At 40.6% G+C, this 14174-nt stretch overlaps 1 protein-coding gene across 5 annotated transcripts in view; it reads right to left on the minus strand.

Annotated features, from left to right (window-relative positions):
- Nucleotides 1-14174, minus strand: part of LOC107227284 (WD repeat-containing protein 48) — a 503573-nt gene that overhangs the window by 409049 nt on the left and 80350 nt on the right. The window contains exons 9-12 of one of the 5 annotated variants that reach the window (XR_006904707.1): nt 10205-10396; nt 9862-10108; nt 9633-9774; nt 6120-6990 (exon numbers count right to left, since the gene is read on the minus strand). Coding sequence is in view for 1 of the 5 variants with exons in the window: in XM_046741750.1 (XP_046597706.1) it covers nt 9712-9774; nt 9862-10108; nt 10205-10396 (502 nt within the window). In the remaining 4 variants the exon portion in view is untranslated. Of the gene's footprint in view, nt 1-6119; nt 9775-9861; nt 10109-10204; nt 10397-14174 lie in introns of those variants that run through there. The other 4 variants (XR_006904706.1, XR_006904705.1, XR_006904708.1 and 1 more) reach the window with 4 other exon arrangements.

Below are 14174 nucleotides of genomic sequence, written 5' to 3' on the forward strand. Positions count from 1 at the left end.
CCCTCCCATTTGACTTCTGTTCTAAACCTCATCCTACCCTCCTCTGTCCAGTCTCCTCTACTAGTTCCCCCTACTATTTTTTCCTTCCTTGTCCTAGTCACTGCCCCCCTCATCGACACTATTACCGGGTGATGATCCGAGTCAACCCTATCCCCAATCTTTATCCTTTTGACCCTATCCCTTACCCCGCTGTCTCCTATAGCGTAGTCTATCACCGTCACCTCCGCCCCACCTACATACGTAAATTCTCCCTCCTCATCACCCTCTATGTTCCCGTTCATTATTGCCCATCCTGTCTCTTCCGAAAATTGCACCAGCTGCTTACCTTCCGAGTTTATTTTCCTGTCCTTTGATTTCCTACTCCTACTCTCCTCCTCTCCTTCCCCCCAACACCCTCCCCCCTCCTGCCCTGTCCTGGCATTAAAATCACCCCCCACTAGCACTTTTGCTCCTCCCTCTACCTCTTCTGCCCGCTCCTTCAATTCCCCTATCTTCTCTTCTAGATCCCCATTTACGTATATTCCTATTACTACCCATTTTCCCCCCCTACACTTATTTTCCTTATTATCATGCCCTCTTTCACCTCTTCCCTCCCTCCCTCCCCACTCACTATCTCCCTTCTTACCCCTGATAGCATTCCGCCTATTGCTCTCCCCTTCCTATTTTTTCTCACCGTATACTGCACTTCCCATTTATACCCTGCTGGCAACTTATTCCTAATCCTTTGCCACCCCTTTTTTTCTATTCATGTCTCCATCAGAAATATTACATTCCACTCCCCTAGCCCCCTCCAGAAATCTTCATCCTTTCTCGCGAGCCTCGCCACATTCCAGAAAACTACTTTCCACCCCTCCCTTTCCGTCTCGCCTACTCCCCTCTCTCTCTCTCCTCTTTCTCTCCCTCCCCCCTGCCTCTGCCCCCCCCCCCCCCCCCACTGCCCATTCCACCGACTGCCTTTCCCTACGTACCCCTTCCTGTGCTTCTATACTTCCCTCTTGTCTTTCCTCGCTTGCTGTCCTCTCCCTATCGCTTTCCCCTACTTTTCCCCTCCCCTCCCTTTGCCTCTCTTCCCTCTCTCTCCCTGCACCGTCCCTAAGCACCTCTCCTATCTCATCCCACTTCCACATTTTCCCTTCCATCCAGATCTTTGCATACCCTATACTTACTCTGTTTCCCCTTCTCTCCTCGATAGCTGCTATCTCCCCCAACTTCCATTTCATTCTCCTCTCTGCCCAGGTGAGATCCTCCTCTATTCTCTCCTCCCTCCCTTTGAGGAGGCTTTTTCTTCCCATTACCTGACTCTTTTGCTCCCTATTTCCTAGCCTTGCTATCCATATCCCCTTTTCTGCCCCCTTTTTCGCGCTTACCTCCCACATATCCTTTACCTCGACCTCTACCCCTATCACTTGCATAATCTTTTTCAACCCTTCCTTTTCTCTTCCCTTTTCTATTTTCGCTCCTCTCAATACTATATTTCCCCTTCTTTCTTCCCTTTCTTTCCTCTCTATGGCCCACTCCGTCTCTTTTAACCTATCTACTGTTACCTGCGCCACTTCCGCATTCCCCTGTACCTGCCTTTTCCCCACCGCCCTCTGCACTCTTCTTTTCTAATTCTACCAGCCTCTCCTTTACCCTTTCCATCTCCCCCCCTCTCGGCTCTTCTACCTCTTCTAGTCTTTTACCCAGATCCCTTATCATTTCCTTCATCTCCCCCCTCTCTACTTCCCACTGCTCTTCCCTTCTAGTCATTTCGCCTTCAATCTTTTCCATTTCTTCCCTGATCCCCCTTCCCCGCCCTTTGACCTCCTCTAGACCTATCTTTAGCTCTTCCCTAATCAACCTTAGCATATCCTGTATACCCCCTCCCTCTTCCTTCCCTTCCTCCCCTGTCTTACCCTCCGGCGACCGGTGCACTTTCCTGCTTTTCCCAAATACTCTTTCTCTTTCCTGCATCTCGTCTACATCCTCCTCCCCTTTTTCCCCTTCCTCCTCCCGCTTTCTCTTCCATAAATCTAGCACCGTCGTCGCCGATCCCAGGCTATGCCTCCTATCCCTCCCTAACGCTGCTACTGCACCCGGTCTACCTTTCTTTTTCTCCTCTTCTTCTCTTTTCGCCCCTTCTTTTTGGCCACCCGCGTTGCTCATACTCTTTCTCTCCGCCACCGCTCCCTACCTTATCTACCTGCCGCCTACCTGTCTCTGCTCTATCCCCCTTCTTACTCCCTAGATGTCACCGCCTATTTTTGTCTTATCCTTCCCGTTGCCGTCCGCCGGCTCTTTCTGCCTAACCTCAAAACTCTCCCCCTTCTTTCTTTTTCAACTGTCCTTCCCTTCTATTCCTGCCTCCCTATTCCCTTCACCCGTCCGCCCGTCTATGTCTTCCCCGCTCCTTCTCTGCCCTATTTCCTTTCCTCCTCACCTTTGCTATCCTGCTAAATTCTCGCCTCTCCACTCACACTCTTTCTCACACCTGCCACTCACATCCAAAACGGAAACGGAAGTCACACCTAATTAACGTATTTTCTGGTTAAAAGTACAAAAACACCCGTGAATCACGAATTTACCACACAAAACTCTCTTCAACTGTGACTCTCGCTGGCACAAAGAACGTTATGAAGATGAGTCAGCGGAGACAGGCCGGGCGGCGTCATTTTTATTATACTCTCTGGAATGTGGCTCACCCTGGCGGGAAGTAGCGGTACTACATTGTAATCTCGAAGAACGAGACTCGTAATATAATAACAGGTAAAAGGTAGATCAATTATACCTTACCATTATTTCTTCGTGCTTCTACTTCTGTCATACCTCAGCCATACTTCCGCCATACTTTAACTATACCTCAGCCTGTCGTGCCTCGCACATACTTCTGTCATGTGGATAGGAATAATATGATTTTTGTACCGAAGTAGAGAGCAATGCTTGCGTTTCATTCTGACCAAATGCGAGTCATTTCGCTCTTATGCATCACGTATCAATTTGTTCGACAACTAACGAATCCCGAAATGCAACCGCATATTTTCGCTGAAAATGATTTCGATTCTTAGTTTACTGTCCCCGGCTTGATCATTGCGCGAAAATAACCCTGGGTCGTGGCAATCTTGCGCTCGTTGTTACTGCTAGAATCACAGAAAAGTTGGTCACCCGTGTGTCTTGTTGCCGCGGAAATATTCGACGTACGAAAGTAAATACATGGTGTCAAAGTTAATCAATTTTCTCGCTTCGTTCTCCAGAACATGAATAAATTGATTGTGGTGTAAAATAAGAGTGAAATGCCTTCGACAATAAGGCTTCACTTTGAACAGAATCGCATCTTCGTACGGCATCACAGCTAGGTTACCCGGTAATAAATCCAAACGAGCCCATTGCATTCTGCAAAATCTTCTACGTTTCGAACTTAAGCTACCTCCATAGCCAAGAAAACTTATCCCGTATATTTTTACATAAGATATTAGATGGGAATAAAGAATCCCAATGTGAGGCGTGTAACACGTTTGACATTTCGAAAATTTTAGAATCTTCGATAGACTCGTTCAAACTGTGCGAACATAAGGATCTCAAGCCTTCCGAAGCTAAAAAATACTAAAGAATTGCAATTTTTGAGCTACATCATCCCGTCGTCGGCAAACGGTAATAACGGAATCTTGATCAGCCGGATCGGCCACGCGCGAACGTCCGCTAACCTCCGAGCTGAACCTCATGTTATGCTGTTTTCGTGTTGATTATCATTTATATTTTTAAATGCGGACGTTTTTGTCACGCTTGTCTCAATGCAGATATTTTCAAACTACTAATCTTGCTGCTCGCCTAGCTGCAAACAGAGAAAGTCAGTCCGACGAAACCCATTGCGCAGAATCGTCAATGACATATCGTGTACCGCTACCTGGACTCTGGTGAAGTTGGCGCTGGTCGATTTTGCCAGATATTTCAATTCCACCTGTTCCGCCAGTAAGTACTGAATTTTCGACAAAAATTTCGAATTTTAGATTTATTTCTAAGTGATGGGTTTTACCGATCCTGAAAAATTTTTGATATGCGCACTTAGGATTTTGCGTATTTTCCGAAAAAAAATTCAACCATACTTTTAGTCCCAAAATCGAAAATATTTTTTCACACGCAAAAACGGTTAATCTCAAAAAAATGTCGACCTTGTGACATTACAAGTATTCAAATATAAGAGAAAATGTTTCGGATGTGACTCGACGAGAGAGAATTGATATTTGATCAGTGTAGTGGAACGCGCGGTGAATCCGGAGCGTAGAAGCTGAAGCAAGGGACTCTTCGAGAAGACGCCAAACTGGACAATCCGCTAACGATAATCCTCTGCAGTAGTTGAAAGTCTAGTGTTTTTCAAAGTTTCAGAGTTCAGTATTCACAATACGAAGTTCACCGCCTATTTGCTGAGTTTCCGGTCCTTGCTGCTATTATCGCCACTATAATGTGTGTAAGCTCCGGATACAACTGATACATCAGTGGTAACGATGTTGTGAAACCAGAAGCTGCACATAAGAATTCCAACTATCTAGCTAACGAGAGCGAAAGAACGAACAAGAACAGGAAAGGCAAGTGACTCGAATGTGGCAGAAGCTGACAACAGCATTCAAAGACTAAGCCCAGGAAAGCAGTTTATTTTTTAACGTATTGTGTATCGAAGGCGTATTTTTAAATTGTGTAAACGGTTGGACGAATGAATTACTTTTGATTATTTAGGCTTACACTTTTATTTCTACCATTTTATCTTTACAATCTTATTTTTACAACACTGTCTCTGTTATTTACCTCTAATTCATTTATTTATTTTAACGAATTGTTCATTAGTAGAATAAAGTGTCACAACCTCGCCATCGGAGATATTGTCGCATTTCCTTCAAGAATCATGCAACAAGATTCTCAAAATATCACAGGGCTAGATTTTGGAGGGGAGTGGCCACCTCATCGTGGTCACCCAGTATATATCATTATCATTTATTCACTTTATTTCTTTAATTTCAACTCACACATAGACCATGTGGGTCTACAATCCAAATTCACGGAACTCAGGCTCGTGAAACTTTACTGACCACACGTAAGGAACGTGAGAAAAGAGAAGATGAGTAATTCACAAAGTATCATTTAGAATTCAAATCTGCATTCTTGCAACGATGTGGTCAGCATTGCACCGATTGGCCTCTTCAAGAACAATCGTCTTGCAGACATCAAAAGAGAATATTAACCAAATAAAACAAATTATTTCAATCACGCATAGTGAGCTGGCACGACCCAAAACATAATTCTAGATCAAGACAGGCTGCGCGAGAAATCATACCGAGACCTAAACACCACAAGGTTTGTAAATAAAACTGAATTCGAAAATCACGCAGTGAAGAATAGATTTCTCGCAACGTTCTTCTCAGAACGTAACAGTGTATTGAATGCCATGAAAATATTTTTCGAACTGTTCGAAATAAAAATTAATTTTACAATAACCTAATATTATGACTTCGTTCTTCATCCCACACTCCTGTCAATTCGGCGTGTTTTATTGCGAGTTTGAAGTTGACGCTAAAGATTGGCCGCTAAAAAGAGCGAAGTGGAGTTAAGAGGGCTGTTATTTACGCTACCACTTGACAGAGGCGCTGAACGCCATGTACACAAAAATACTGCTGCCGTGTGGCAGCGTTCCTGATCCTTTTTGCGTAGACTGAGTTTGAATAATAGCGAAATCAATTTTTGCTGCACTATATCGACGTAATTTTGCTAGAAGAATCGATTGCGCGCAGTCCGAATACGTTGCGAGCAATGGATGAAGAGTTAAAGAAAAATCGGAGAGCGAGAGATTTCTTCGTAATTTCTCTGCTGTAGATTCTATGGGTCTTTTTCACAACTTTCTGCGTTCCTGCGGGTCGCGTTATAATGGAAAGGGTCGTACAAATCGTAATTTCTCTGCTGTTAGTATCACGTTTTTTTCGTGTCTTTCTGCGTTCCTCTTGATTTCAGACTAGCGCCGCCACAGTTTCACGGTGAAGACGGAAAGCATGCTATTTCTCAAGCAATTTTGACAACACGTTGAATCAGATCTCACAAGTACAATTGACTACGATAACCTCGAGGATGACTTCGATGATCTTCAGAATAAACTCGTAATCTGTAGATTCTTATTTATTGGACAATATCAATCTACAGCCTACAATATTTACAAATATGAATTTCTTATGTTCTAAATGGATCTGAAAAATCATATAACTAATAACAAGGTGCAATAACTTTAACGTCGCGAAATATGTAATATTTTCGATTTCTAAGAGTTTTTTTTTTTAATACGTAAGATAATAAATGTTCAAGGAAAAGCTGCACTTTCTGTTATTTTTCTCATCGGCATAACTTCCTTACAATTAACGTGCGGTAATGATGACTTCTATTAGTTTCAACGGAGGTTTCCTTTAATCTCCATAAAAAAATCATCCCATTCAAACAAGTAGCAGAGCAAAATAGTCTTTGAATTAAGATTTGAACAAAGTTTGAGTGCTATGTTTGTCAAAGGATGCTAAATAATTAATAATGTCACTATGAGTGTAGAATGACTTTCCCAATGAGAAATACAACGTAGTTGAATTTTTTTCTTCTCATCGAGAAAATGCCTTACTCGTACATTTCCTGATTACGCTTGAACGGAGTCAATAAAATCTACCAACACTAATGGAGTAAACACTATTGATCTACTATAATTTGGTCACAGTTAAGTTGGAAATAAAATCCTATTTTCAACACGGGAATAAAGCTGATTATTCTCTTGGTGCATAATCTACTATGTCTTTCAGGCATTCAACAATCTACAATTCATGAAATGGGACTTGCTACAGAAATCCATCAACGTTGGAGAAACTTGGTTGCTCTATGGGTAAGGTAGTTGAAAACAGACGTCCTTTCAACACCAGCGCCATTATACAACATCTAAAATATCGAGTGGTCGAGGGAAATTTAATTTGATACTCCGTCCAATCGACATCCGAAAACCTGCAATCATGGTTATTTACTCAAATGTAGCATCTCCTTGATTGTAAATTTTTCTTCAACAGTAAATGCAATAACAGTACTTCTTTAAAAAATTGAAACACAGTATAGACAAACATAACCATAGACTAATTAGTATGTGTGACCCATCATTTCGTAAAACTATTTGGCGAATGTTTAACATTACTTTGGCTGCTTAGATACAGTTTGATTGATTATAAATTGACATGTATTTATTTCTCGGCTTCATAAGGTTTTATTTTGTCTGTTTAGACTGCAGTTGTTAGTGAAACCGCCTAATAGACAAGAGAGATTTTGGCTTACATGAGAAAAGCACCACAATTACTCGTTTTAAGGATTATTCAATTTTACATATCCTATATGTTACATTTGGCAAAGATCACTAAAAAGGCAAAAACTTTTTGGCTAAATGAGATGACAAAGGTGGCGCACGGCGATGATGAGTTACCTGAAACTGATTGCAAAGCAAATCTTCAAGTTATAGACAATATTTTTAAACTAATGAAAATGTTTCATGCCCGCTAGCTTACAAAATGTTTCTTTCGAAAATTTTCATTGTTACAATTATATACTCACATGTACATAGACAGGAAAGACTATTTACAAATGACATGTGAATTTTTCGTGAATGGTACGACTTACGTGAACATAATAAGATATTACATTATCGGTATCATCGTCATTAAACTAGTTTGAATGTATGAATTTTTAAGAATCTTGTCAATACATTCATCGCAAGTGAAACTGATGCATTCGAAAATATTTTATTAACACTCTATACAGATTCATTCTAGTTAGAATTATGAAATTAACAAAATCTAGCACTACATTCATCCGATGTACTTTTCAGCTACCCGTAATTTCTGCAGATGAATAAGGTCCAAGTCAAAAGTTAAAAATAAAAAAAAAACGGTACAACGAATCTCCATCAATGTTATTAGCACCATTGATAGTAACCACGAATAAAAATATAATCCTAAGATCTGAAAGAAATAAATTTGAGCAAATGCAAATAATACAAGCTAGAATATAAACCATTTGAAAAATGGTTTTATAATTGAAACGTTAAATATGATTAAACTCCGGTATTTTTTATCCGATTCTAGTGTCTTCAGGTTCGTGTTGCTCGCTGACCTCCTCATTCTCGAATCCTCACGGATTATTGCAAAACCATTCCGGAAATCTTACGTTATAGTGTAGGTATGATGGACAAACGTAACTGTTCATGAACATCTGTAATGCAATACTTACACAAATCTGTTTTCATCAACTCCAGACATAATTATTTGTGAAATGTTTTTCAGGCGATCCGATAAATAAAATAATCTCAAAAACATTAGAATACGATAAAAAAAAACACCAGTTCAATCATTCTGAACGTTTTAATTACAAAAAATTTTCTCACTTTGTTGATAGCTTATGTTATTCGAATTTGTTTAGATTCATTTTCATTGCATCATAGAGACGTTGTTTCATTCGTCTTCATTGGCGCATATAATATAGCTGAATTTTTTTTTAACGTTTCTTCTTTTTACCAACTTGTGATTCAGATGGTGAAGCCCATTCATACTTAACGAATACAATGGAATAGTCGACTATGAAATTATCTACTCAAGTGGTCATCGAACATCCCAACCTTGGCCTTATCTAATTTCATTTCCAAACAGTCACTGCCCACTCGAAGTTTGAAGTTGATCTCAAGTTTTAAACATCCATTACGTATCTCAATGAATTAATTAAACTGAACTTAGTAAATTTCCCAATTTCTGTGTGCTTCTGCAGATGTCAGAGTTTTAATATGTAGCGTACTTCCATTGACGAGAATTGTTTCGTTGTCCCAATATCTAGTAATGGTAATATCTAGTAATATCATCAAGGTGTGTAGTGAAAACTTGAATAGTGACGACAGACAGCTTAAAATTCTATCGCCATACCTACGCACTGAAAAACGGTAAAAAAGTTTGATGCGAATATAAAAAGTGAATATAAAGAACAGTAGAAAAATATTGATACATCCAGTTTTGAGTGGTTTCCGTAGCAATGAAAAAACCGAACAGTCATTGAAATTCATATTTTCTTCGTATTTTCCATGTAATTTTTCAGAAGTGGCAAAAATTTTCCTACATACCGAACTCCCTATCTACCGTCTAAGGTAATGGGTGAGACAAAACTTCAATATCGCAAAATGGCAGTTTTTGTAAATATTTTAAATGTAAAAAATCAAACGTTGCCTTGTCCATCAAGTGTTAAAAGTAGATCATGTTAGTTAGGTTGGGCTCCTCTGTCTGAATTTACGTGAATCTGCCATCATCCAGTGACACTGTCTATTTTCAATATGTTAATATATTACATGCTCTTTATTCACGGATTTTCGAATCTCAGTGGCAACATGTGAAAACTTAGATAGTTTACTGATTATAATTTTTCCAATATATCTGGGGATTAACTACATTCTAGAAGTGAACGTCAGAAAAGTTTTGGAATAGTTTTTACTTTTTTTCGAATAGTCATTGACATGTTGAAAAATCTTTAAATCATCGCCCTCGACTCACTGCATTATCATCCGCATACACACTTTACAAGTCTTCTGCGAATAATTTTCGAGGATTAAATGAAGTACTCACTCAGAGTTTTATTGGCCGTAATGCCATAGTGTCGCAATGTATATCGATAAGTCTTCGAGGGCTCTGGTCCAGGTTTTAACTATTTGATTGGTCGATAATGGAGTGTTAAATCGGCAGAACTCTTCCATATGAAATGTCTCACCTGGAAGTATAAACGAGATGGAGTATTTTGTCATGAAATGAAAAATGACAAATAAGACGCCGTGTGAATATTTTAACAGTTCTTTACCGTTCTCAAGTCCATAGATGGATCCAAAACCTGGTCATTGCAGAGCAACTCAACTTTCTCTTCTGCCAACGATGTGTTATCCGTGTTTGAGTCAGCGTTCGTTCTATCTCCAGCTGGAGATCCACCTGATACCGTATTTCCAGCACCAGTAACTGAACCTGAATCACTTCCAGCCCCCAATACCTTATCATAGACGTGTTCGGCAACTTTGCGTACCTGTATAAAGTCATTGGCAATCAGGCGATCCCTGTAAACATTGATATTCCATTATTTACATTCGATTAGAAATTTATTCAGCTTACTCAACTTACTCAACATCAAAGAGAGAAGAAATAAAACATACTTTTTCAAACTCTTCACCCCAGAGGTGGAGTGTGGCAAAAGGTAGAAGGGAATTTTAATAAATTTCGGTAGATTTTTATCCACAACGATGTCCACCACCCAGGGAGGGACAGTCTCATTTAGAAGAACGCCTTCCGTTTCTCCAGCTGCATCGCGAACGAGCAATCTGTACAGAGTCCTGCCACCGACCTCACTGTAAGCAAACAAGCTCGGTACGTGATTTCTTCATCTGGGAATAGTTTCAACAGTTTCAAGACCTTCACGAGAGGATGACCACCCCTAGTCCCAAGGGACCTCTGTAAAGCTGGCTCCACCACATAAGAAATATGAATTTTACCATATAAAATAATTAAATACTAATTAGATACTGATTAAATGCTGTAACGCCGAATTTGTCGCTCCGCGTTTTTTTAAAAACACCTGTGACGGAGCCACATCGCAATATCTACTTGGTGGATTGACACGTCAGCAAGCCATTATCCTCGTAGTAGTCTAAGGTTAGATTTGACGGTCACGGGTTATGTTATGTTTATCAAGTTTGAGTTTCCTTCGCGCTCAGCCGACTATATCGCTGTAGGTTTTACTGTGTTGCCAACGTAACTGTCTAGTGTATAAAATTAGCCGTCTCAGATTCATTGTCCCGAAGTGTACGTCACTAAATACTAAACCTTGTTTCGTTTTTTTTTTTTTATGGAAAATCGCAAGCTGTTTTTTGTAAATTGATAGTGACTAGATAATATTAAAGGTAGGTATTAGTATTATTGTTTACAGAAATTGTCATCACCAGCGGCATATTTTTGAAAGGTTGCTGAAAAAATTCTATTTTCAGATTGGAATACCTGGAAAAATCAGGGAATTTTAGATTCAAAACGCATATGAACCTTAGATAAGATTCATTATTCTTTTATGTATATGTTGGGGTTAGTGAAGGTGGATAGTCGGGGTCTGGGGAGTCGCTCATCTTATTTGGAATGCTTCCTTCTTATATCTAATTAGACTATCATAGCAGCGGATAGGCGTAGGGATTTCGAGACCCTCTTGGTCGTTCACTCTTGAGCCTCGGACTCTAACTGAGCTCCCTTGTGTCGACTTCCCTAAAGTAAACTCTGTATTGTTCTTCTGGGATTAGCAAAGTACCTTACCTGTCCTCTGCTATGTTACAAAACTCCAAACTTGGAGTCGATACTCATACGATCTAAAATCAAAACAAAAATAGTACGTGCGTCAAGCGCTGAAGCTGCCGACTACTTGCGCCGACATATATAAATATTATATGTACATTGAAATATCGACGTTTTATTTCCGTACATGTAGGAACAACGTAACGGAACTCACAAAGGTACCATTTGCACGTACTTGTTACCCTGCTCTTTACCATGTACTGATTCTTACTTGCAGTATACAACTATGAAAACAATGCCGGCGATATTCGAAGGTAACAGTGTAATCGGGACACGAGTGCGGGTAAATGTTGGCGGTTTCGGATTTTGGAGATCGCCGCACATAGCACACATAATATCTTGTAATTCCTGCCGGGAAAAGTTTGATATGGGAAGCCAGTATGAACCCCCGTATCTAAAAAAAATACTTCCAAAAATCAAAAAAAAATAAGACAAATTTGTGGGAATATAAAGGAAATAATTGCCTTTCATTTATTTGTTATTAGTAACAGCAACAATTCACGGAATGAGTAATCAACATTCACATTTTTTCACATTTTGATTGCACTTTTAATTCCAAATAGCATATAATTTGTATTAGCAGCCTCAATCAATCACATAATAATTAATCAATATTCACCGTTTTCACATCGGCAGTTCTGTTTCTAGTGGTTCCTTTTTGAATTTCGAAAATAAATTATGATTTATATTATTAACTTCAACAATTCATGTAAACAATAATACATGTTCACTTTTTTTATATTAGTTGCCTCATGAAGTTGAAAAATATATTTTAAATTTTTATATTTTACCCACAGGTGTGTGTGAAATCACATTTTACGCACGCAAAACAAGGCGTTAAATCGAATTTCACAGCAATACATCGGAAGAAGTACATCATAGTAATCCAGAATTATTGACTAAGTACGTATGGGCCATTCCTGCAATTATCAACCAATGACTCGATACTCAAAAATTCGATTTCTCTGATGGTTTGACATCTCGTAATATCACCTAAGATTAGAAAGTCTACTAAATTCCAGCTTCACACAGATAATAGAAAGAAAATATTTAGAAAATAACAAACGGCGAGCATCAAATTCAGGTTTTGGGTATTCTTGGAGCTTCTAATTAGCATTTGTGACGTTGCACCTAGAGTGCAAGTCACAACAAACCCCAAACCCGCGGGGAAGAGCCGAACGGGTGAGCCCTGTCCCGTCGGGAAAGACCCGAACATCACCGAAGCCCCGACGCTCGGCAGAGCCGAGCGCGAGAGTCAGTACGATCACGGCCGTAAACGCAGCAACACCGTCGACGCCAAGGATACGAGCGAAAGAGAGAGAGAAAGAGAGAGAGAGAGAGAGAAAGAAAGAGAGTGAAGCACAAATACACACACCGATACAACCCCGCTACACGCACGCCGACGACTCCAGGAGAGAGAACCGGAGAGGCCCAACTACACTCCACCCCACCTCGATACACACCCACACACGTTGACGACACCAGGTTAGCCTGCACTCTACAGCCGATCTGCTCCTCCCCTCGCAATACCAACCCTTTCGACCTCACACTCCCCGTCACACGACATTCCCCGTCCCCTGGCAATACCAACCCTCCCTACCTCACATTCCCCGGCACCTCACACTCCCCCCCCCCCCCCGCGCGCGTATCTGTAAGTTAGTATTAAGGAACGCTAAGGGCTGAGGCGTGATCAGCCACCACTAACGTCTACAACCCTTTTGTACCTTTCCTAGTTTAAGTCGACTCATTCCCCCGATCGCAACACCTGTACACCCCCCCCCCCCGTCACAAATATACACATCAAGTTTTACCGATTATATCCGCCCCGTCTCTAATTGTCTTCCCCACCCATATTATTCGTGCGGACTCAAAACCCGTCACAAATTGGCGCCCAACGTAAATTACCCACATTTTTACCACAAATCCAAACAATTAAGAGACAAAACACAGGAATAAACGCTAACAAAATACACATAGACTCACGAAACAAAACTACACAGTCACGAAAATTCAAATAACGACAGTTGAACACACACACTACCAAACACGATACACACAATGGCAGACCAAGGACACAGGGAACCGCAAGGCCTAGCGCGCGAACACATGGACATACACACACCCGAACGCAACCAAAACAACTCGACACAGAGCGGGCCGCGCGCGACACGAGATCAACAAACGCCGACCCAACCGCAGGAAATAAATAGACGAGGCACGATAAATTCACCAAACACAATAAATAGAATCGATGCAGCTATCATAGAGAATACACACAATTTACACAGTACACAAATTCAACACCAAGAAAGCCCAGAACCAACAAATCACACACAAACATACAATACAATCCCCACACCTACACACACGCAAACTAACACGGTAACAACCAATCAAACGAACCGACACTTCACAGGAACAGACACATTTTTAGCCACCAACACACGTAACACACGACTTATACAAAACCTAATAGACCTCGGAGCATCACCAAGCGACAGAAACGTATACGAAGATCCACACATATACAGCACACAGTCAATACATCCCACAAACACAAACCACACATCAAACCCAAACAGTACATACTGGAATCAGCCAGCAATGGCAATGAAAACAATACAAACATGGAACATAAAATACTCAGGAGACACAAACGAAGACATAGACGAATTTTTACAAAATCTCCGCGACTACCAAACGGGTTATGAAATACACGATACACAATTAATCAACAACCTCAGCCCGATACTCGAAGGTGACGCAAAAAACTGGTACAGATTAAATAGA

Source organism: Neodiprion lecontei, chromosome 5 (assembly GCF_021901455.1).
Source record: "Neodiprion lecontei isolate iyNeoLeco1 chromosome 5, iyNeoLeco1.1, whole genome shotgun sequence".
Lineage (NCBI taxonomy): Eukaryota > Metazoa > Arthropoda > Insecta > Hymenoptera > Diprionidae > Neodiprion > Neodiprion lecontei.